This window comes from Heterodontus francisci, chromosome 1, assembly GCF_036365525.1.
Source record: "Heterodontus francisci isolate sHetFra1 chromosome 1, sHetFra1.hap1, whole genome shotgun sequence".
Classification (NCBI taxonomy): Eukaryota; Metazoa; Chordata; class Chondrichthyes; order Heterodontiformes; family Heterodontidae; genus Heterodontus; species Heterodontus francisci.
Genome location: NC_090371.1, coordinates 154268547 through 154287150, shown reverse-complemented (window position 1 = coordinate 154287150; position 18604 = coordinate 154268547). Strand labels below are relative to the sequence as shown.

Here is an 18604-nt window from a genome sequence, read left to right as displayed (position 1 = left end):
CTAATCTACCAGTTCACTTTAGCTAGCTCTGCTTGCATGCCCTCATAATTGCCCTTATTTTAAAAAATTATTTGCTCAGGGGATGTAGGCATCGCGGACGAGGCCAGCATTTATTGCACATCCCTAATTGCCCTTGAAAAGGTAATGGTGAGCTGCCTTCTTGAACCCCTGCAGTACTTGGGGTGTAGGCACACCCACTGTGCTGTTCGGAAGAGAGTTCCAGGATTTTGACCCAGCGACAGTGAAGGAAAGGTGATACAGTTCCCAGTCAGGATGGTGTGGGGCTTGGAGGGGAACTTGCAGGTGGTGGTGCTCCCATGCATTTACTGCCCTTGTCCTTCTAGATGGTAGAGGTTGCAGGCTTGGAAGGTGCTGTCGAAGGAGCCTTGGTGAGATGCTGCAGTGCATCTTGTAGATGGTACACACTGCTGCCACTGTGCATCGGTGGTGGAGGGAGTGAATGTTTGTAGATGGGATGCCAATCAAGCGGGCTGCTTTGTCCTAGATGGTGTCGAGCTTCTTGAGTGTTGTTGGAGCTGCACCCATCCAGGCAAGTGGAGAGTATCCCATCATATGCCTGACATGCCTTACAGATGCAGGACAGGCATGGGGAGTCAGGAGGTGAGTTACTCGCCACAGAATTCCTAGCCTCTGATCTGCTCTTGTAGCCACAGTATTTATGTGGTTGGTCAGTTTCAGTTTCTGGTCAATGGTAACCCCCAGGATGGTGATAGTGGGGGATTCAGAGATGGTAATGCCACTGATCATTACCGGGACATGATTAGATTCTCTCTCGTTTGAGATGGTCATTGCCTGGCACTTGTGTGGCGTGAATGTTACTTGCCACTTATCAGCCCAAGCCTGGATGTTGTCCAGATTTTGCTGCATATGGACATGGACTGCTTCAGTATTTGAGGAGTCGCAATGGTGCTGAACATAGTGCAATCATCAGCAAACATCCCCTCTTCTGACCTTATGATGGAGGAAATGTCATTGATGAAGCAGCTGAAGATGCTTGGGCCTAGGACACTACCCTGAGGAACTCTTGCAGGTGATGTCCTGGGACTGAGTTGATTGACCTCCAACAACCACAACCACCCTCCTTTGTGCTAGGTATAACTCCAACCAGCGGAGAGTTTTCCCCCTGACTGCCATTGATTCCAGTTTTGCTAGGGCTCCTTGATGCCACACTCGGTCAAATGGTGCCTTCATGTCAAGGGCAGTCACTCGCACCTCACCTCTGGAGTTCAGCTCTTTTGTCCATGTTTGGACCAAGGCTTTAACGAGGTCAGGAGCTGAGTGGCCCTGGTAGAACCTAAACTGGGCGTCAGTGAGTAGGTTATTGCTGAGAAAGTGACACTTGGTAGCACTGTCGACGACCCTTTCCATCACTTTGAAAATGATCGGCAGTAGACTGATAGGGTAGTAATTCGCCGAGTTGGATTTGTCCTGTTTTTTGTGTACAGAACATATTTGGGCAATTTTCCACATTGCCGGGTAGATGCCAGTGTTGTAGCTGTACTGGAACAACTTGGCTAGGGACGCAGTTAGTTCTGGAGCACAGGTCTTCAGTATTATTGCCGGAATGTTGGCGGGGCCCATAGCCTTTGCAGTATCCCGTGCTTTTAGCCGATATCATGTGGAGTGAATCTGATTGAAGTTTAAAATACTCGTCTTGGACCCATTCTTCTCTCCCTCAAACTGAATGTAAATTTCAATCATATTTTGATCGCTGCTACTTATGGACGCCTTCACTATGAGGTAATCAATTAATCCTATCTTGGTGCATGATACCAGGTCTAGTATCGCCTGCTCTCTGGTTGGCTCCAGAACGTGCTGTTCTAAGAAACTATCCTGAAAACATTCTATGAACTCCTCATCTTGGCGACCTTTGCCCTTCTGCTTTTTCCAGTCTATACATAGATTAAAATTCCCTATGATTATTGCTGTAGCTTTTTGACAAGCTCCCATTATTTCTTCCTTTAGACTGTGTCCTACCGTGTGGTTACTGTCAGGGGGCCTGTACACCACTCCCACGAGTGACTTCTTGCCTTTATCATTTCTCATCTCAACCCAAACCGCTTCAACATCCTGGTTTCCTGAATTTAGGTCATCGCTCTCTATTGTGCTAATACCATTAATTAACAGACCAGCCCTTCACCTTTTCCTAGCTTCCTAAATGTCAGGTACCTTTCAACATTCAGGTCCCAGTCTATGTCATCCTGCAGTTATGTCTCTGTAATGGCTATCAGATCGTACTTATTTATTTCTGTTTGCGCTATCAATTCATCTATTGTATTTTGAATACTACGTGCATTCAGATACAGAGCCTTTAGTTTTGTCCTTTTTCAAGTGTACGGGCACAGACAGACTACTTGTGCAAGCAAAAACAATGCCAGGTATCTCACTAAATAGGGAGAAATGCATTTTAAATCAGACTGTGTTTTGATAGCATTAGGTTGGCTGTACACTTTATATACAGATTAATTGCCCCCATGTCCTTGGCTGATTCAATAATTTTGTCAAATGTCCGTGGTGCAACATGTTGTTGTCTATCCCTGGGAAATTCACATTGCCAAATAGCTTAAAAGCAAGCAGCACTTAGTGCCTCACATCCAACTGCTGCAACATGTGCAAATCAAAGGGAAACAATGAGCTGGGGCCTGAGAGGAAACAGAGGTTGAGGCTTGGAACATAGAAATAAGCAGGGCCTCAGATTGGGGCCTGAGAGTGGCAAGCAGAAATGGTGGAAGATAATATATTAAAAATAGCTCACAACCTAGACAGTAAACCATTGATTAGAAAGAAATAGTGTTGAAATTAAGGATGGATGGATAGGCTGATGAATGAGAATGAATGCATAGTATAATGAAGATCTTAATATAATAGCCATGTTGTACACATTGAATTAACAAACCTGCTCAATGCAAACCTCCTGTTATAATGGGCGGCACAGTGGCGCAGTGGTTAGCACCGCAGCCTCACAGCTCCAGCGACCCGGGTTCAATTCTGGGTACTGCCTGTGTGGAGTTTGCAAGTTCTCCCTGTGTCTGCGTGGGTTTCCTCCGGGTGCTCCGGTTTCTTCCCACATGCCAAAGACTTGCAGGTTGATAGGTAAATTGGCCATTATAAATTGCCCCTAGTATAGGTAGGTGGTAGGGAAATATAGGGACAGGTGGGGATGTGGTAGGAATATGGAATTAGTGTAGGATTAGTATAAATGGGTGGTTGATGGTTGGCACAGACTCGGTGGGCCGAAGGGCCTGTTTCAGTGCTGTATCTCTAAATAAATAAAATAAAAAAATAAATTGAATCTAATGAATCGCTTCTATTTTAGGTTCATATTGAAAATTACTCACGAGTTAGACAAATACAAGTAGTGAACAAATTCCCAGCTCTACTTTCTATTATTAGAACCTCAATCATCTAAATTGGAAGAAAGTGCAGAGTTTGAGCAATACCAGCAGTAAGGATGATTTTCTGGAAAAATTCACACTTCAGGTTCAAAACCCTAATATGTTGGCAACAGTATGCAACTCAATATGCATTATATGCTAGGTCCTCATCACAGGTTAAACCAGACCAACTGAAATGTTGGATGAAACATTCAACTTTACTGGGGGCATAAAATGGGCAATATGAGATTGGCTGCCCATTATACACCCTTTTCCCAATTTTTCAATCTACTGAAATCAATGGAAATGAAAATCAGGATGGTTTAGAAATGAACCACCAATCCACTATAGCCCATTTTAAGCCCGATTAAAATTGATAGTTCCGTGAGTTGAAACTTGCTCTGAAGTAGCACTTTTCTATTCATAATACCAAGTACAGAAACCGCAATAGGTTATTGCTGCCTCATACTCATGTGCATCAAGTATTTTGATACTCACAGTCTTTTCAGTGCTGAAAGGCCCCAGAAAGCACCTGATTCTATATTACCAATAAGATTGTTCCTCATGTCTCTGCAAGAAAACAAAATTCAAGTATTAATTGTAATGAGTTATATTCCAATTAATTAGAACGCCTTTTTTTTTTCCTTTTGTGAATGATCAAGTACTAAGGATATTTGCCAAATCCAAAACATCAATGAAAGCATCTTTCATGCAGCAGCTCATTTTCTGGTGGTGGATATCTGACTCGGAATATGCATGTTAATGAATAAAAATGTTTTATATCAGGCAATTTATTGGTATTGTTTTGCAGATGTGTGGCTAAATTACAATTATGGTTACTGTAGTCAAACACAATGTAATGTAGTAATCCAAAATCTGCTAAGATGCTTTGAAAAGGAGTACAATCAATGAGACTTTTTTTTTAAAACATCAATGTATTTAAAAACAAAACACAAATCAAAGACTGTAGGAAAAAAAAGTGCGCATCTGCATCTTAAAATTGCAAGAGTAAAAATGTGGAAAAAAATAGTTACTTTGTTTTGACAATTTGGCAAAAGAACATCTTTTCCCCAACTTCCAAACCAACCACACTTCTCTGAAAAATATTTTGACTTGGATACCAATTCTTTATCCCATTCTGAAGAGACAGGACTCATTTTTTTTCCTTTAACTTTATTCTCTTACCCCAACTCTCCTGAAGGAAGCAACCCATGGCATGGTACAGTTTCACAAGCAGCAGTAGCAGCCCTCTAAATATGAATATAAAATTATCCTCAGGGAAGATAATTAATCATGGGCTTGTCACAGCCAAGCCCAATCTAGACTGCATCCACTATCGACACATGCACACCTTCAGGAGGACTCTGAGTGACGCTGAGCCGATTTTCCTCCACCCTAGCCCAAGGATATTGTTTGACATTTGTAGCACCAACCATTGCTGATCCAAATGAGATAAACTAACTTGACACAAATCATGAATTAAGCTTGGAAGTTTCCTGGGCCAATAGTTCAATAACCTACATTTCTATAATGTTCCCAAACTGTCGAAGGCACTTCACAAAGAGGAAGGGGTTTGACACGGTGTAGCAACTGGCTGAAGGCATTGTTGATGAAGAGGTGGGTTTTGAGACAGCTTTTGTAGGTGAGATTAGGAACAGACTTCCAGAGTGCATGGGCAGGATGTCTGAAGGCTTTGCCACTGAAGGGGTATGAAGAGGGGGATCAGGCACTAAATCTGAATAGACGAAGAAAGGGTGAGCGCTGGGCATCATCATGGCAGGCTGGGGAAATTACAGAAGTTAAGGTATGCGAGGCTATGAAATTAATTTTTTAGCTATGTACAAGGATTTTTAGAAATCGAACATTACAGCGCAGTACAGGCCCTTCAGCCCTCGATGTTGCGCCGACCTGTGAAACCATCTGACCTACACTATTCCATTTTCATCCATATGTCTATCCAATGACCACTTAAATGCCCTTAAAAAAAGATTTTTACATTTATTTCATTTCATCTTAGTTTGTTCAGTTTGCTTACCCACTGTTTTTTTTCAGGTTTGCACTTGCTGCTGTTCAATATTCAGTGTATTAACACCTAATCTGTACTAATGCTTTGTCTTTCAACACACCATTAACATATTGTTTGCCTTTGCTCCGTGACCTTTTGGTCAGCTATGTGGCCTGGTCCAATCTAGACCGCCTTTGTTATCTCTTGCCCCACCCCCACCTCACTTGCTTATAACCTGTGACTTTTCTAATATTTGTCAATTCCGATGAAGGGTCACTGACCCGAAATGTTAACTCTGCTTCTCTTTCTATAAATAGTAAGAGCTGGGGTGGGGCCTTTTAGGGACAAAGAGGATGATAATATGCTTAGAGGCACAAGTAAAGGCTAGAATACTGAATGAGAACTTTGTATCAGTGCTTACTAAGGAAGAGGATGCTGACAAAATATCAGTAAAAGTGGAGATGGTAGAGGTTATGCATGAGGAGAAAATTGATAGGCAGAATGTACTGGAAAGGCTGGCTATGCTGAGTGTGGATAAGTCGCCTGGTCCGGATGGCTTGCATCCCAGGTCGCTAAAGGAAGTGGAAATGGCAGAAGGCTTTCCATAATCTTCCCTAGATACAGGGGAGGTGCCAGAAATTGAACAGTGGGAAATGTGATACCCTGATTCAAGAAAGGGTGCAAGGATATTCCTAGTAACTACAGGCCAGTCAGCTTATCAGTGGTGGGTAAGGTTTTCGAAACAATAATCAGGGAGAAACATCAACAGGTACTTGGAGAGGTTTGAGTTAATTAGGGAGAGCCAACAAGGATTTGTAAAAGGGAGAGACCATACTTGACCTACCAAAATGAATTTTTTGATGAACGAACAGAGAAGGTTGATGAAGGGAATGCAATGGATGTTATCTATATGGATTTTAAGAAAGCCGTTGACAAAGTACCACTTAAAAGGCTTGTTAACAAAATTGAGGCTCACGGAATAGGAGAGTCAGTGTCAGCATGGATAAAAACTTGACTTAAGGACAGAAAACAGTGAGTCATAGTAAATGGTTATTTTTCAGACTGGAGGATGGTAGACAGTGGTGTTCCCCAAGGTTCAGTGCTGTGATGATGGCTTTTTTGATAGATATAGATATAGATATATATAGACATATAGATATAGATATATATAGACATATAGATATAGATATATATATATATAGACATATATATATATAGACATATATATATATAGATAGATATGTATATTAAAAAAAATTGACTTCAATAGTGGAATACAGAGTAAAAATTTCAAAATTTGCCAATGATACCAACTAGGAGGTGTGGCAGACAGTGAAGATGATGCCAATCTATTGCAACAGGATATAGATAGGCTAGCAGAATGGGCAAACACAGGGCCAATGGAATTTAATAGAGAAATGTGAGGTGATGCATTTTGGTAGAAGGGATAGGGAGAGGCAACCTGGACAAAATGGTACAGTTCTAAAGAGTGTACAGGAGCAGAAGGACCTAGGGGTTCACATGCATAGATCTTTGAAGGTGGCAAGACACATTGGGAGAGCAGTTGGCAAAGCATATGGGATCTTAGACTTCATAAATAGAGGTATAGAATACAAAAACAGGGGAGTTAAGCTGAACCTTTATGAAGTTCTGGTGAGGCCACAACTGGAGTTTTAGCTTCAGTTCTGGTCACAACATTTTAGGAATGATGTGAGGGTCCTTGAGAGAGTTCAGAAGAGATTTACCAGAATAGTTCCAGGGTTGGGGGATTTTAGCTACAAGATTTGTTTGGGGTTGTTCTCCTTGGAACAAAGGAAATTGAGGGGAAATTTAATAGAGGTGTACAAGATTGTGACAGGGTAGATTAAGAAAAGCTGTTCCCATTGGCTGATGGTACAAGGACAAGGGGAAACAGATTTAAGGCTTTGGGCAAGAAATGTAGGGGAAATGTGAGGAAAAACTCTTTTTACGCAGAAAGTGGTATGACCTAGAACTAGCTGTCTACGAGGGTGTTGCAAGTGGAGACGATGAATGATTTCAAAAGGCAATTGGATGGGCACTTGAGGGAAATAAACAAACTTGGAGGGCTATGGGCATGGAGCCGGACATAGGCCTGATTGGATTGCCCATAGAGTGCCAGCATGGACTCGATGGGCCAAATGGCCTCCTTCTGTGTCACTACGAATCTGACTTATTGTGGAATAGGATGCAGGCTGTAACGCTGTGTAAGCTGGAATTCTAGAGATGGCTGCAACAGTATAACTGCTTGAAATGCCAGCCAATGAACATAAAGGCGTTCTTTGATCCTTTCTCTCCACCCCCCTAAACATAAAAACAAATCTAAACTTGATCCGGATAGTCTGAAAGTGAGCATTTCTGCTGATTCCATACCAAGAAATTGAATCCAGCATAAAAAGAACAATTGGTAGATATATTTTTGAGCAGTAAAAAAAATCCACTACATTTTTAAGAGTACTATAGGAAATTCTGATTTCTCCTGTATTAAGTGCACTTTCACCATTCAGGAATTTGAATGCACATTTCAGATACTTGTTTGAGTTACCAAACTATGAAAAGGTGGGGTGCAAGGGAGAGAACTTGGATTGCATGCAGTGAGATAAAACTGTGCACTGGGGCTTCAAAAGAAGAAAATCTGCACAGCTCTCAAATTCACGTTGTTCTCCTAAGTACACTTGACAAAAATAAAACACGGCACTTCGTTTTACACAAATTTAGATGTACAAACTGAACTCATCTCACATTTGAGACCATCTCACATGAAAAGGGAAACTCTTTACATTAACTGCTGCCACTTCACAGGCGCATTATATTTTAGACTTTTTAAAAAATCGTTTGTTGTTGGGGTGTGGGTGTCACCGAGGTCAGCAATTACCGCCCATCACTAATTGCCCTTGAGGAGGTGAGGCACCTTCTTGAGTCATTGCAGTTCATGTGGCAAAGATAAACCCACAGTGCTGTTACAGAGTACTAGAATTATGACCCAACGGCGATACGTTTCCAAGATGGGGTGTGACTTGCAGAGAAACTTACAGACAGTGATGTTACCATGCATCTGCTGCCCTTGTCCTTCTAGACAGTAGAGGTCGTGAATTTAGGAACTGCTGTCAAAAAAAGCTTTGGCAAGTTGCTGCAGTGCGTCTTGCAGATGCACACACTGCAGCTACTGTGTAGTGGTGATGGAGGGAGTGAAATTTAAATCAAAATTTGAAAAAAATTAAACTGAATTAGGAGCAGGAGGCGGCCACTGGGCTCCTCGAGTCTGCTCCGCCATTCAATAAGATCATGGCTGATCTGATTGTAACCTCAACTCCACATTCTCACCTACCCCCAATAACCTTTCACCCCTTTGCTCATCAAGAACCTATCTAACTCTGCCTTAAACATATCTAAAGACTCTGCTTCCACTGCCGTTTCAGGAACCATTCCAAAGACTCACGACCCTCCAAGAAATAATTTCTCCTCATCTCTGTCTTAAATGGGCGACCCCTTATTTTTAAATAATAACCCCTAGTCCTAGATTCTCCCACAAGGAGAAAAACTCCTGTCCACATCCACCCTGTTAAGACCTCTCAGGATCTTACATGTTTCAATCAAGTTGCCTCTTATTCTCCTAAACTCCAGCGGTTACAAGCCCAGCCTGTCCAAACTTTCCTCATAAGACACGCCAACCATTCCAGGTATTAGTCTAGTAAACCTCTGAACTGCTTCCAATGCATTTACATCCTTCTTTAAATAAGGAGACCAATACTGTACACGGTACTCCAGATGTGGTCTCACTAATGCCCTGTATAACTGAAGCATAACCTCCCTAATTTGCATTCAATTCCCAGCTCTATTTTAGCGTGCAATTCTGGTCGCCACACTACCAGAAGGACGTGGAGGCTTTGGAGAGAGTACAGAGGAGGTTTACCAGGATGTTGCCTGGTCTGGAGGGCATTAGCTATGAGGAAAGGTTGGAAAAACTCGGATTGTTTTCACTGGAACGACGGAGGTGGAGGGGCGACATGATAGAGGTTTACAAAGTTATGAGCGGCATGGACGGAGTAGATAGTCAGAAGCTTTTTCCCAGGGTTGAAGAGTCAGTTACTAGGGGACATAGGTTTAAGGTGCGAGGGGCAAAGTTTAGAGGGGATGTGCGAGGCAAGTTTTTTTTTTTACACAGAGGGTGGTGAGTGCCTGGAACTTGCTGCCAGGGGAGGCGGTGGAAGCAGATACGATAGCGACGTTTAAGAGACATCTTGACAAATATATGAATAGGAAGGGAATAGAGGGATATGGGCCCCGGAAGTGCAGAAGGTGTTAGTTTCGGCAGGCATCAAAATCGGCGCAGGCTTGGAGGGCCGAATGGCCTGATCCTGTGCTGTACTGTTCTTTGAGGGAGGTGGTGGCATAGTGGTAATGTCACTGGACTAGTAATCCAGAGCTCAGGCGAATGCTCTGGGGACATGGGTTCAAATCCCACTGCCGCAGATGGTGAAATTTAAATTCAATTAATAAATCTGGAACTAGAAAGTGAGTCTAATGATGGCCATGAAACCATTGAAGATTGTTGTAAAAATCCATCTGGTTCACTAACGTCAATTAGGGAAGGAAATGTGCCATTCTTCTTGGTCTGTCCTACATGTAATTCCAGAGTGACAGTAATGTGCTTGATTCTTAAAATGCCCTCTGAAATGGCCGAGCAAGCCATTCAGTTCAAGAGCAGTTAGGGATGGGCAATAAACGCTGGCCTAGCCATCGATGCCCACATCCCACAAATGAATAATAAAAAGCTTTCCTAATTACTTGCTAAACCTGCATACTAACCTTTTGCGATTCATGCACTAGGACACTCAGATCCCTCTGCATCTCAGAGCTCTGCAATCTCTCACCATTTAGATAATATGCTTCTTTTTTATTCTTCCTGCCAAAATGGACAATTTTACATTTTCCCACATGATACTCCATTTGCCAGATCTTTGCCCACTCACTTAACCTATCTATATCCATTTGTAGCCTCCTTATGTCCTCTTCACAACTTACTTTCCGACCGATCTTTGTGTCATCTGCAAATTGAGCAACCAACCAAAGGTCCCTTCATCCAAATCATTTATACAAGACTGCGTTTGCTGACAATGCAACCACAAGGTAACGCAGTACTTGCACATGCGAAAATGCAGGCTCTTCAACTGGAACGTTCAAGCAGCTGCCAGGATTAAAGATGGCGCTGCTCAATTTATCACAGGAAATGCTTATGGCTAGATCGTTCTAGCAAACTAACCCTACATTAAGTTGGATGGAAGTCCAGTAAAATGCTATGTTGTTATAGGATAATAACTGTAATCCTCAGATCCATTTAATATTCCAGTAATCCTATGAAATACAAAAGGAATTTTATGATTGAATTTCCATTGGAAGATAGTGAATTGGCACCCCGATCAATGGAAAAGAAAATCAGGCAGAGTATAAAATGTGCTGCCAATTCCTTATCGTGATTCGTTTCTATGAGTGACCAGAACTGATTTCACCCGAACGCAGCTACTAGCTCCCGCCCCACTGACTGCTCTCCCCCTCGGCAACTCACTTTCGCCCCTCCTCCCGATCGGCCACTTCCCCCCTCCCCTCAGCCGCTAGCTCCAGACCTCGCTACACCCCACCACTTCCCCGGCCAATTGTTCCCCGCTCGCGCCACCCCCCTCTCCGGTCGGTTGGTCGCGCCCCGCACCTGCCCACCCCACTCCCCAGCTGCTTGTTATAGGCCGCACCACTTCCCTCCTCCTGGCCACTCACTGCCATATTTGATCAGTCACCACGCGCTGCCCAAAGGGGCGACGTAGGCGCAAAGTTAGTGGCTGGTGGGGTGGGGGGGGGGGGGGGGGGAAGCGGCAGTGAGCAACTGGAGAGCGGGGTGGCACGAAGTGAGGAACAATCGGCCAGGGGAGTTGGGGGGGGGGGGGGGAAGCAGCGAGATCTGGAGCAAGCGGCTGAGAGGAGGAAGCATCGAGGCCTGGAGCGAGTTGCCGAGGGGGGAGAGCAGCTAGTGGAGTGAGAGCGAGTGACGGGGTTCGAGCTCCAGCCTCAGTCTCCTATTCAGCTACTTCCTCCAGCTGAGTAGGGGGCTGGATACCCGATGATGCTTTATCGCGCATGCACCAAGATGGACCAGACGCGGATACGCGTTGACGTAATCCCGCGCATGCGCCACTTATTCCTGGCAAGATGTAGCTGCGCACATGCGCAGTTTGCTGCTCTCTGATGTCATCAGCGGGCTGCTGCGTTGTCAGGAATCACTTTATGTAAATTGTAAAAGATTGAAGTCTCTGTGATCTCTGTGGCACACCACTCGTTACATCTTGCCAACCAGAAAAAGACCAATTTATGCCTACTCTCTGTTTCCTGTTAACTAGCCAATCATCTATCCATGAATGTTTAAGGTGGTGAATGTGGTGCTAATCAATTGGGCTGCTTTGTCTGGGGTAGTGTCAGACTCCTGGATTGCGGTTGGAGCTGCATTCATCCAGGAAAGTGGAGAGTATTCCATCACACTTTTGACACATGCCTTGTAGATAGTGGAAAGGCTTGAGAGTCAGGAGGTGAGGCACTTGCCGCTGTTACAACCAAGGTGAGGGGAGTGCACTGTCTTTTCTAGTTCCACTTCTCCACAGGTCACAACATATATGTAAATGTTTACCCAGTTACCGATACAGTCAATCATATACTCTACACTTTATCCCAGAATAAAATACACCAACCAGGTTTCTTTAGTAAGGAACAAAATTATCAGTATTGTAAAACAAGACTTATCCAGTAAAGAAGCAAAGCATTAACAGGCAGATTGAAATATGAAAGTTCCCTTTTTAAATACACACACATATGCACACACTGGTAAAAGAAAAATAAAGAATTTTTCTCTGCAGAGTTCTTTTACAAAAAAAAGACAAAAAAGGAATACTTCAGCCAAATACTTGCTAATTCTTGAAGAAAAAAAAGGATACGGAAGGATGTCAGTTGTCCCTTTTGGTCTGACTTCCGGGTATATGGAGATGGGTCACTGGGATCTTTTCAGAAGCAGTTCGTTCTAGAGATGTCGATAAATAGTCTGGTAGGCTTTCCAGGAGAAATGTGGCATCAGGGGTTTCAGTTATCCATACTCTGGATTTGCTGGGTTTTTTCAAAACAGGTAGAGAAAGAGGAGCTGGCAGACTGGATTTCTCCAGTCTTTTCGAGGTGTGCAGGAAAGATGAGCTGGGGGTTTCTTTCTCAGCATGCTAAAAAACCGACTGCTTTTCAACACTGTCCACATCCCAAATGAACCAAAACAATATCTCAGAATCTCGGATGATGATGGCAAACACGAGGGGACATAGCTTTAAGTTGAGGGGTGAAAGATATAGGACAGATGTCAGAGGTAGTTTCTTTACGCAGAGAGTAGTAGGGGCGTGGAACGCCCTGCCTGCAACAGTAGTAGACTCGCCAACTTTAAGGGCATTTAAGTGGTCATTGGATAGACATATGGATGTAAATGGAATAGTGTAGGTCAGATGATCGGCGCAACATCGAGGGCCGAAGGGCCTGTACTGCGCTGTAATATTCTAAAAAAAAGCGAAACCACCTCCTGACCCTCATAAATCTTGACATGTCACTTCTCTGTAAACATCTCCCCCAAGTCACCAAGGTTTCTGTTGTTTACTGAGCTTAAGCATGTGATATTTAGTAAAGGTTGTTTTCAAACAAGACCTCTCAGGGAACTTTCGACAAAAAGTGCGGCACAGTGGCGCAGTGGTTAGCACTGCAGCCACACAGCTCCAGCGACCCGGGTTCAATTCTGGGTACTGCCTGTGTGGAGTTTGCAAGTTCTCCCTGTGCCTGCGTGGGTTTTCGCCAGGTGCTCCGGTTTCCTCCCACCGCCAAAGACTGCAGGTGATAGGTAAATTGGCCATTGTAAATTGCCCCTAGTATAGGTAGGTGGTAGGGAAATATATAGGGACAGGTGGGGATGTGGTAGGAATATGGGATTAGTGTAGGATTAGTATAAATGGGTGGTTGATGGTCGGCACAGACTTGGTAGGCCAAGGGCCTGTTTCAGTGCTGTATCTCTAAAATAAAAAAAAAATAAAAAAATAAAAAAACAATGTCCAGCATCCACGAAATCTTCAGTCTTTCAAAGTGAATCCATTTCCACACTTAAAAATGTTTTGAGGACTCATATTTAAAGAAAAAAATTGAAGCATAGGAACGGAGAAGGAGTAGGCCATTAAGCCCATCGAGCCTGCTCCGCGATTCAATACAATCATGACTGATGATCCACTTCAATGCCTTTTTCCCACACTATCCTCATGTCATTTGTATTTAGAAATCTGTCAATCTCTGCTTTAAACATACTCAATGACTGAGCTTCCACAGCCCTCTGGGTAGAGAATTCCAAAGATTCACAACCATCTAAATGAAGAAATTTCTCCTCATCTCTGTCCTAAGTGGCTTCCCCCTTATTTTGATTGTGTCCCCTGGTGCTAGACTTCCCAACCAGGGGAAATATCTTACCTGCATCTACCTGTCTATCCCTTTAAGTATTTTGTAGGTTTCAATGAGATCACCTCTCATTCCTCAAAACTCTAGTGAATAGAGGCCCAGTTTCCCCAATCTCTCTTCAGAGGACAGTCCCACCATCCCAGGAACAAGTCTGGTGAACCTTCGTTGCACTCTCTAATCAAAGTTCTGTACAACTGAAGCAAGACTTCACTACTCCTGTGCTCAAATCCTCTTGCAATAAAGGCTAACATACCATTAGTCTTCTGCTGCACCTGCATGTTAGCTTTCAGTGACTTATTGCCAAGGACACCCAGGTCCCTTTGTACATCTACATTTTCTAATCTCTACCATTTAAGAAATACTCTGCACATCTATTCCTCCTATCAAAGTGGATAACCTCACATTTTTCCACATTATATTCCATCTGCCACGTTCTTGCCCACTCACTAAGCCTGTCCAAATCTACTTGAAGCCGCTTTGCATCTTCCTCACAACACACATTCCCACCTAGTTTTGTGTCATCCGTGAACTTGAAAATGCTACATTTGGTCCCCACATCCAAATCATTGATATATATTGTGAAGAGCTGGGGCACAAGCACTGATCACTACAGTCCAAGCACTGATCCCTGTGGTACCCTAGTCACAGCCTGCCAACGTGAGAATGAGCCATTTATTCCTACTCTCTGCTTTCTGCCCATTGACCAATCCTTAATCGATGTCAGTATATTACCTCCTATCCCACGTGCTTCATTTTTGCGCACCAACCTCCTATAGGGGCCTTTATCAAAAGCCTTCTGAAAATCCAAGAATACCATGTCCACCAACCCTCCTTTATCAATTCTGTTGGTAACATCCTCAAATAACTCCAACAGGTTTGTCAAACATGATTTCCCATTCATAAATCCATATTGATTATGCCCAATCAGCTTATTATCCAAGTGTCCATTTATCACATTCTTTAGAATAGAGTCTAGCATTTTCCCAATGACTGATGTAAGGCTAACAGTTCTGTAATTCCCCGTTTTCTCTCTCCCTCCCTTCTTAAATAATGGGGTGACATTTGCGACCTTCCAGTCTGCAGGAACTGCTCCAGAATCTACAGAATTTTGGAAGATGATCACCAATGCATCCACTATCTCCACAGCTACCTCTTTCAACACTCTGGGATGTAGAATATCAGCTCCTGAGGACTTATCAACCTTCAGCCCCATTAATTTCTCCAATACAGCCTTCTCACGAATACAAATTTCCTCATTCCCCCAATCCCTTGGATCTCTAATTCTGGGAGATTTATTTTATCGTCCTCAGTTAGACAGACACAAAGTAATCATTTAGCTTCTCTGCCATTTCTCTATTTCCCATTATAAATTCTCCTGACTCTGCCTGTAATGGACCCACATTTGTCTTAGCCAAACATTTCCTTTTTATGTACCTACAGAAGCTTTTACAGTCTGTTTTTATATTTTTTGCTAGCTTACATTTATATTCTATTCTCCTGTTCTTTATCAATTTCTTGGTCTCCTTTGCTGTATTCTAAAATTCTCCCAATCCTCAGGCTTACTACTATTTCTGGTAACTTTATAGGCCTGTTCTTTTAATATTATACAATCCTTAACTTCCTTTGTTATCCATGGTTGGCTGCTTTTGTTTTTGGGGTTTGTGTGCCTTGAAGGAATGTATAGTTGCTGTAAACTAAGTAATATTTCTTTAAAGACTATCCATTGCCTAAGTACAGCCATACCTTTTAATGTATTTTCCTAATCCGCCTCTGCCAATTTGCCCCTCATACCTTCATAATTTCCTTTGTTCAAATTTAACACCCTGGCTTCAGATTGAACTACCTCACTTTCAAACACAATGTAAAATTCTATCATATTATGGTCACTCATACCTAAAGGTTCTTTTACAACAAGATTATTTAGCCCTTTCTCATTACATAAAACTAGATCTAAAATAGCCTGTTCTCTAGTTGGTTCCTCAACATACTGCTCTAGAAAACCATCCCCAACACACTTCAGAAACTCATCCTCCACAGCATTAGTGCTCATTAGGTTTACCCAGGCTATATGCAGATTTAAGTCACCCATGATTATTGTATTACCCATGCTATATGCTTCTCTAATCTCCTGATTAATGCCATGCCCCACACTACCACTGTTTGGTGGCCTCTTAACAACTCCTAGCAATGTTTGCTGCCCCTTGCTGTTTCTTAGCTCCACCCAAACAGATTCCACATTTTGTTCTTCCGATCTGAGATCCTCCCTTACTAATGTACTGATCACATCCCTTATCAGCTCAACACCACCTCCTTTTCCTTTTTGCCTGTCCTTCCTAAATGTTGAATATCCACCTGGCATCTGTCATAACACCGCAAAATACCCAAGCTCTGACCTGCTTTAGTAGCTACAGTATTTATGTAGCTGGTTCACTTAAGTTCTGGATCAACGGCCAGGATGTTAATGGTGGGGGATTTGCTGATGGCAATCCCATTAATGTCATGGACAGCTGGTCAGATCTCTCTTGCTGGAGATGCTCATTGACTGGCACTGTGCAGTCAAGGTATAGTCCCTCAAAGGGGAAAGGCAGGGCAAACATCTAGATGCACTGCAACAATGCACCAAGGCTCCTTAGACAGCACCTTCCAAACCTATAACCTCTACCACCAAGAAGGACAATGGCAGCAGATGCTTGGGAACACCACCACCTGCAAGTTCCCCTCCAAGCCACACATCATCCTGACTTGGAACTATATCGCCGTTCCTTCACTGTTGCTGGATCAAAATCCTGGAACTCCTTTCCTAACAGCACTGTGGGTGTACCTACACCACATGGACTCCTATGGTTCAAGAAAGCGGGTCACCACCGCCTTCTCAAGGACAATTACAGATGTGCAATAAATGCTGGCCTAGTCGGCGATGCCCACATCCCATGAACGAATAAAAAAAAAAAATTCATGAGCTCCCTGCATGGCAAAAGAGATAGCGAATAAGATGGAAAAAGTGTGCTTATGACAGATGTCAGATGGATAATACCAGGCTGAATATGCAAAGTTCAGAAAGTAAGTAAAGAGGCAGATGAGAGAAGAAAATAGGGAGTATGAAAACAAACTGGTGGCTAGCATCAAAGGGAATCCAAAAATCTTCTACAGACACATATATCATAAAAATATTGCAAAAGGAGGAGTAGGGCAGATGAGGGACCAAAAAGGGGATTTACATATGGAGGCAAGGGGAATAGCTGAGCTGCTAAATGAATACTTTGCATCTGTATTTATGAAGGAAGATATTGTTATCCAGGCCATGGTGAAAGAGGAGGTAATTAATATACTAGAAGGATTTAAAATTGTTGAGGAGGTATTAGATAGGCTGTCTATACTTAAAGTAAGAAAACACGAGGACCGGATGAGATGCATCCAAGGATACTGAGGGAAGTGAGGGTGGAAATTGCAGAGGCACTTGCCATAATTTTCCAGTCTTCCTTAGACTCAGGGGTGGTGCCAGAGGACAGGAGAATTGCAAATGTTGCACCCTTGTTCAAAATAGGGTGCAAAGATAAGCCCAGTAACTACAGGCTAGTCAATGGTGGGGAAACTTCTAGAAACAATAATTCAGGACAAAATTAATTGCACACGAGCAAATGCAGGTTAATTAAAGAAAGTCAACACAGATTTGTCGAAGAAAAATCGTACTTAACTGACTTGCTGGAGTTTTTTTTGAAGAGATAACAGAAAGAGTTGATGAGGGCAATGCTGCGATTGTGGTGTACACAGACTTCCAGAAGGCATTTGATACAGTGCTGCACAACTGACTTGTGAGCACAGATATAGCTCATGGAATAAAAGGGACAATAGCAACATGGAAACGAAATTGGCTGTGTGACAGGAAACAGAGAGTAGTGATAAATGGATGTTTTTCAGGCTGGAGGATGGTTTGTAGTGGAGTTCCCTAGCGGTCAGTGTTGGGACCCTTGCTCTTCTTGATATATATAAATTACCTAGACCTTGGTGTACAGAGCACAATTTCAAAACTTGCGGATGATACAAAACTTGGAAGCATTGTGAACTGTGATGAGGCTAGTGCAGAACTTCAAAAGGACAGAGACAATTTGGTGGATTGAGCAGACAAGTGGCAGATTAAGTTCAATGCAGAGAAATGTGAAGTGACTCATTTTGGTAGGAAGAACATAGAGAGACAATATAAAATAACAGGATGAACGCTAAAGGAGGTGCAGGAGCAGAGAGACCTGGGTGTATAAGCCATTGAAAGTGGCAGGACAAGTTGAGGGAGTGGTTAATAATGCATACAATATCCTAGGCTTTATTAATAGGGGCACAGAGTACAAGAGCAAAGAGGTTATGTTGAACTTGTATAAAACACTAGCTCAGCCTCAGCTGGAGTACTGCGTCCAGTTCTGGGTGCCACACTATAGGAAAGAATTGGAGACAGCGCTGAAAAGATTCACAATAATGGTTCCAGTGATGAGGAACTTCAGGTATGAAGACTGATTGGAGAAGTTGGTCCTGTCTTCCATAAAGAGAAGGCTGAGAGGTGATATGGTATTCAAAATCATGAAGGGTCTGGACAGAGTAGATAGGGCAAAACAGTTCCCAATCGTGAAAGGATCCTGGGAACTCATGGAATGATGTTCTGTTTCTAACAACCATAGTCATCTTT

General features: G+C 43.0%; 1 protein-coding gene across 1 annotated transcript in view; it reads right to left on the bottom strand.

Annotated features, from left to right (window-relative positions):
* Nucleotides 1–18604, bottom strand: part of adgra3 (adhesion G protein-coupled receptor A3) — a 235787-nt gene that overhangs the window by 79325 nt on the left and 137858 nt on the right. The window contains exon 3 of the mRNA XM_068037542.1: nucleotides 3894–3965. Within this exon, the coding sequence (XP_067893643.1) occupies nucleotides 3894–3965 (72 nt within the window). The remainder of the gene's footprint in view (nucleotides 1–3893; nucleotides 3966–18604) is intronic.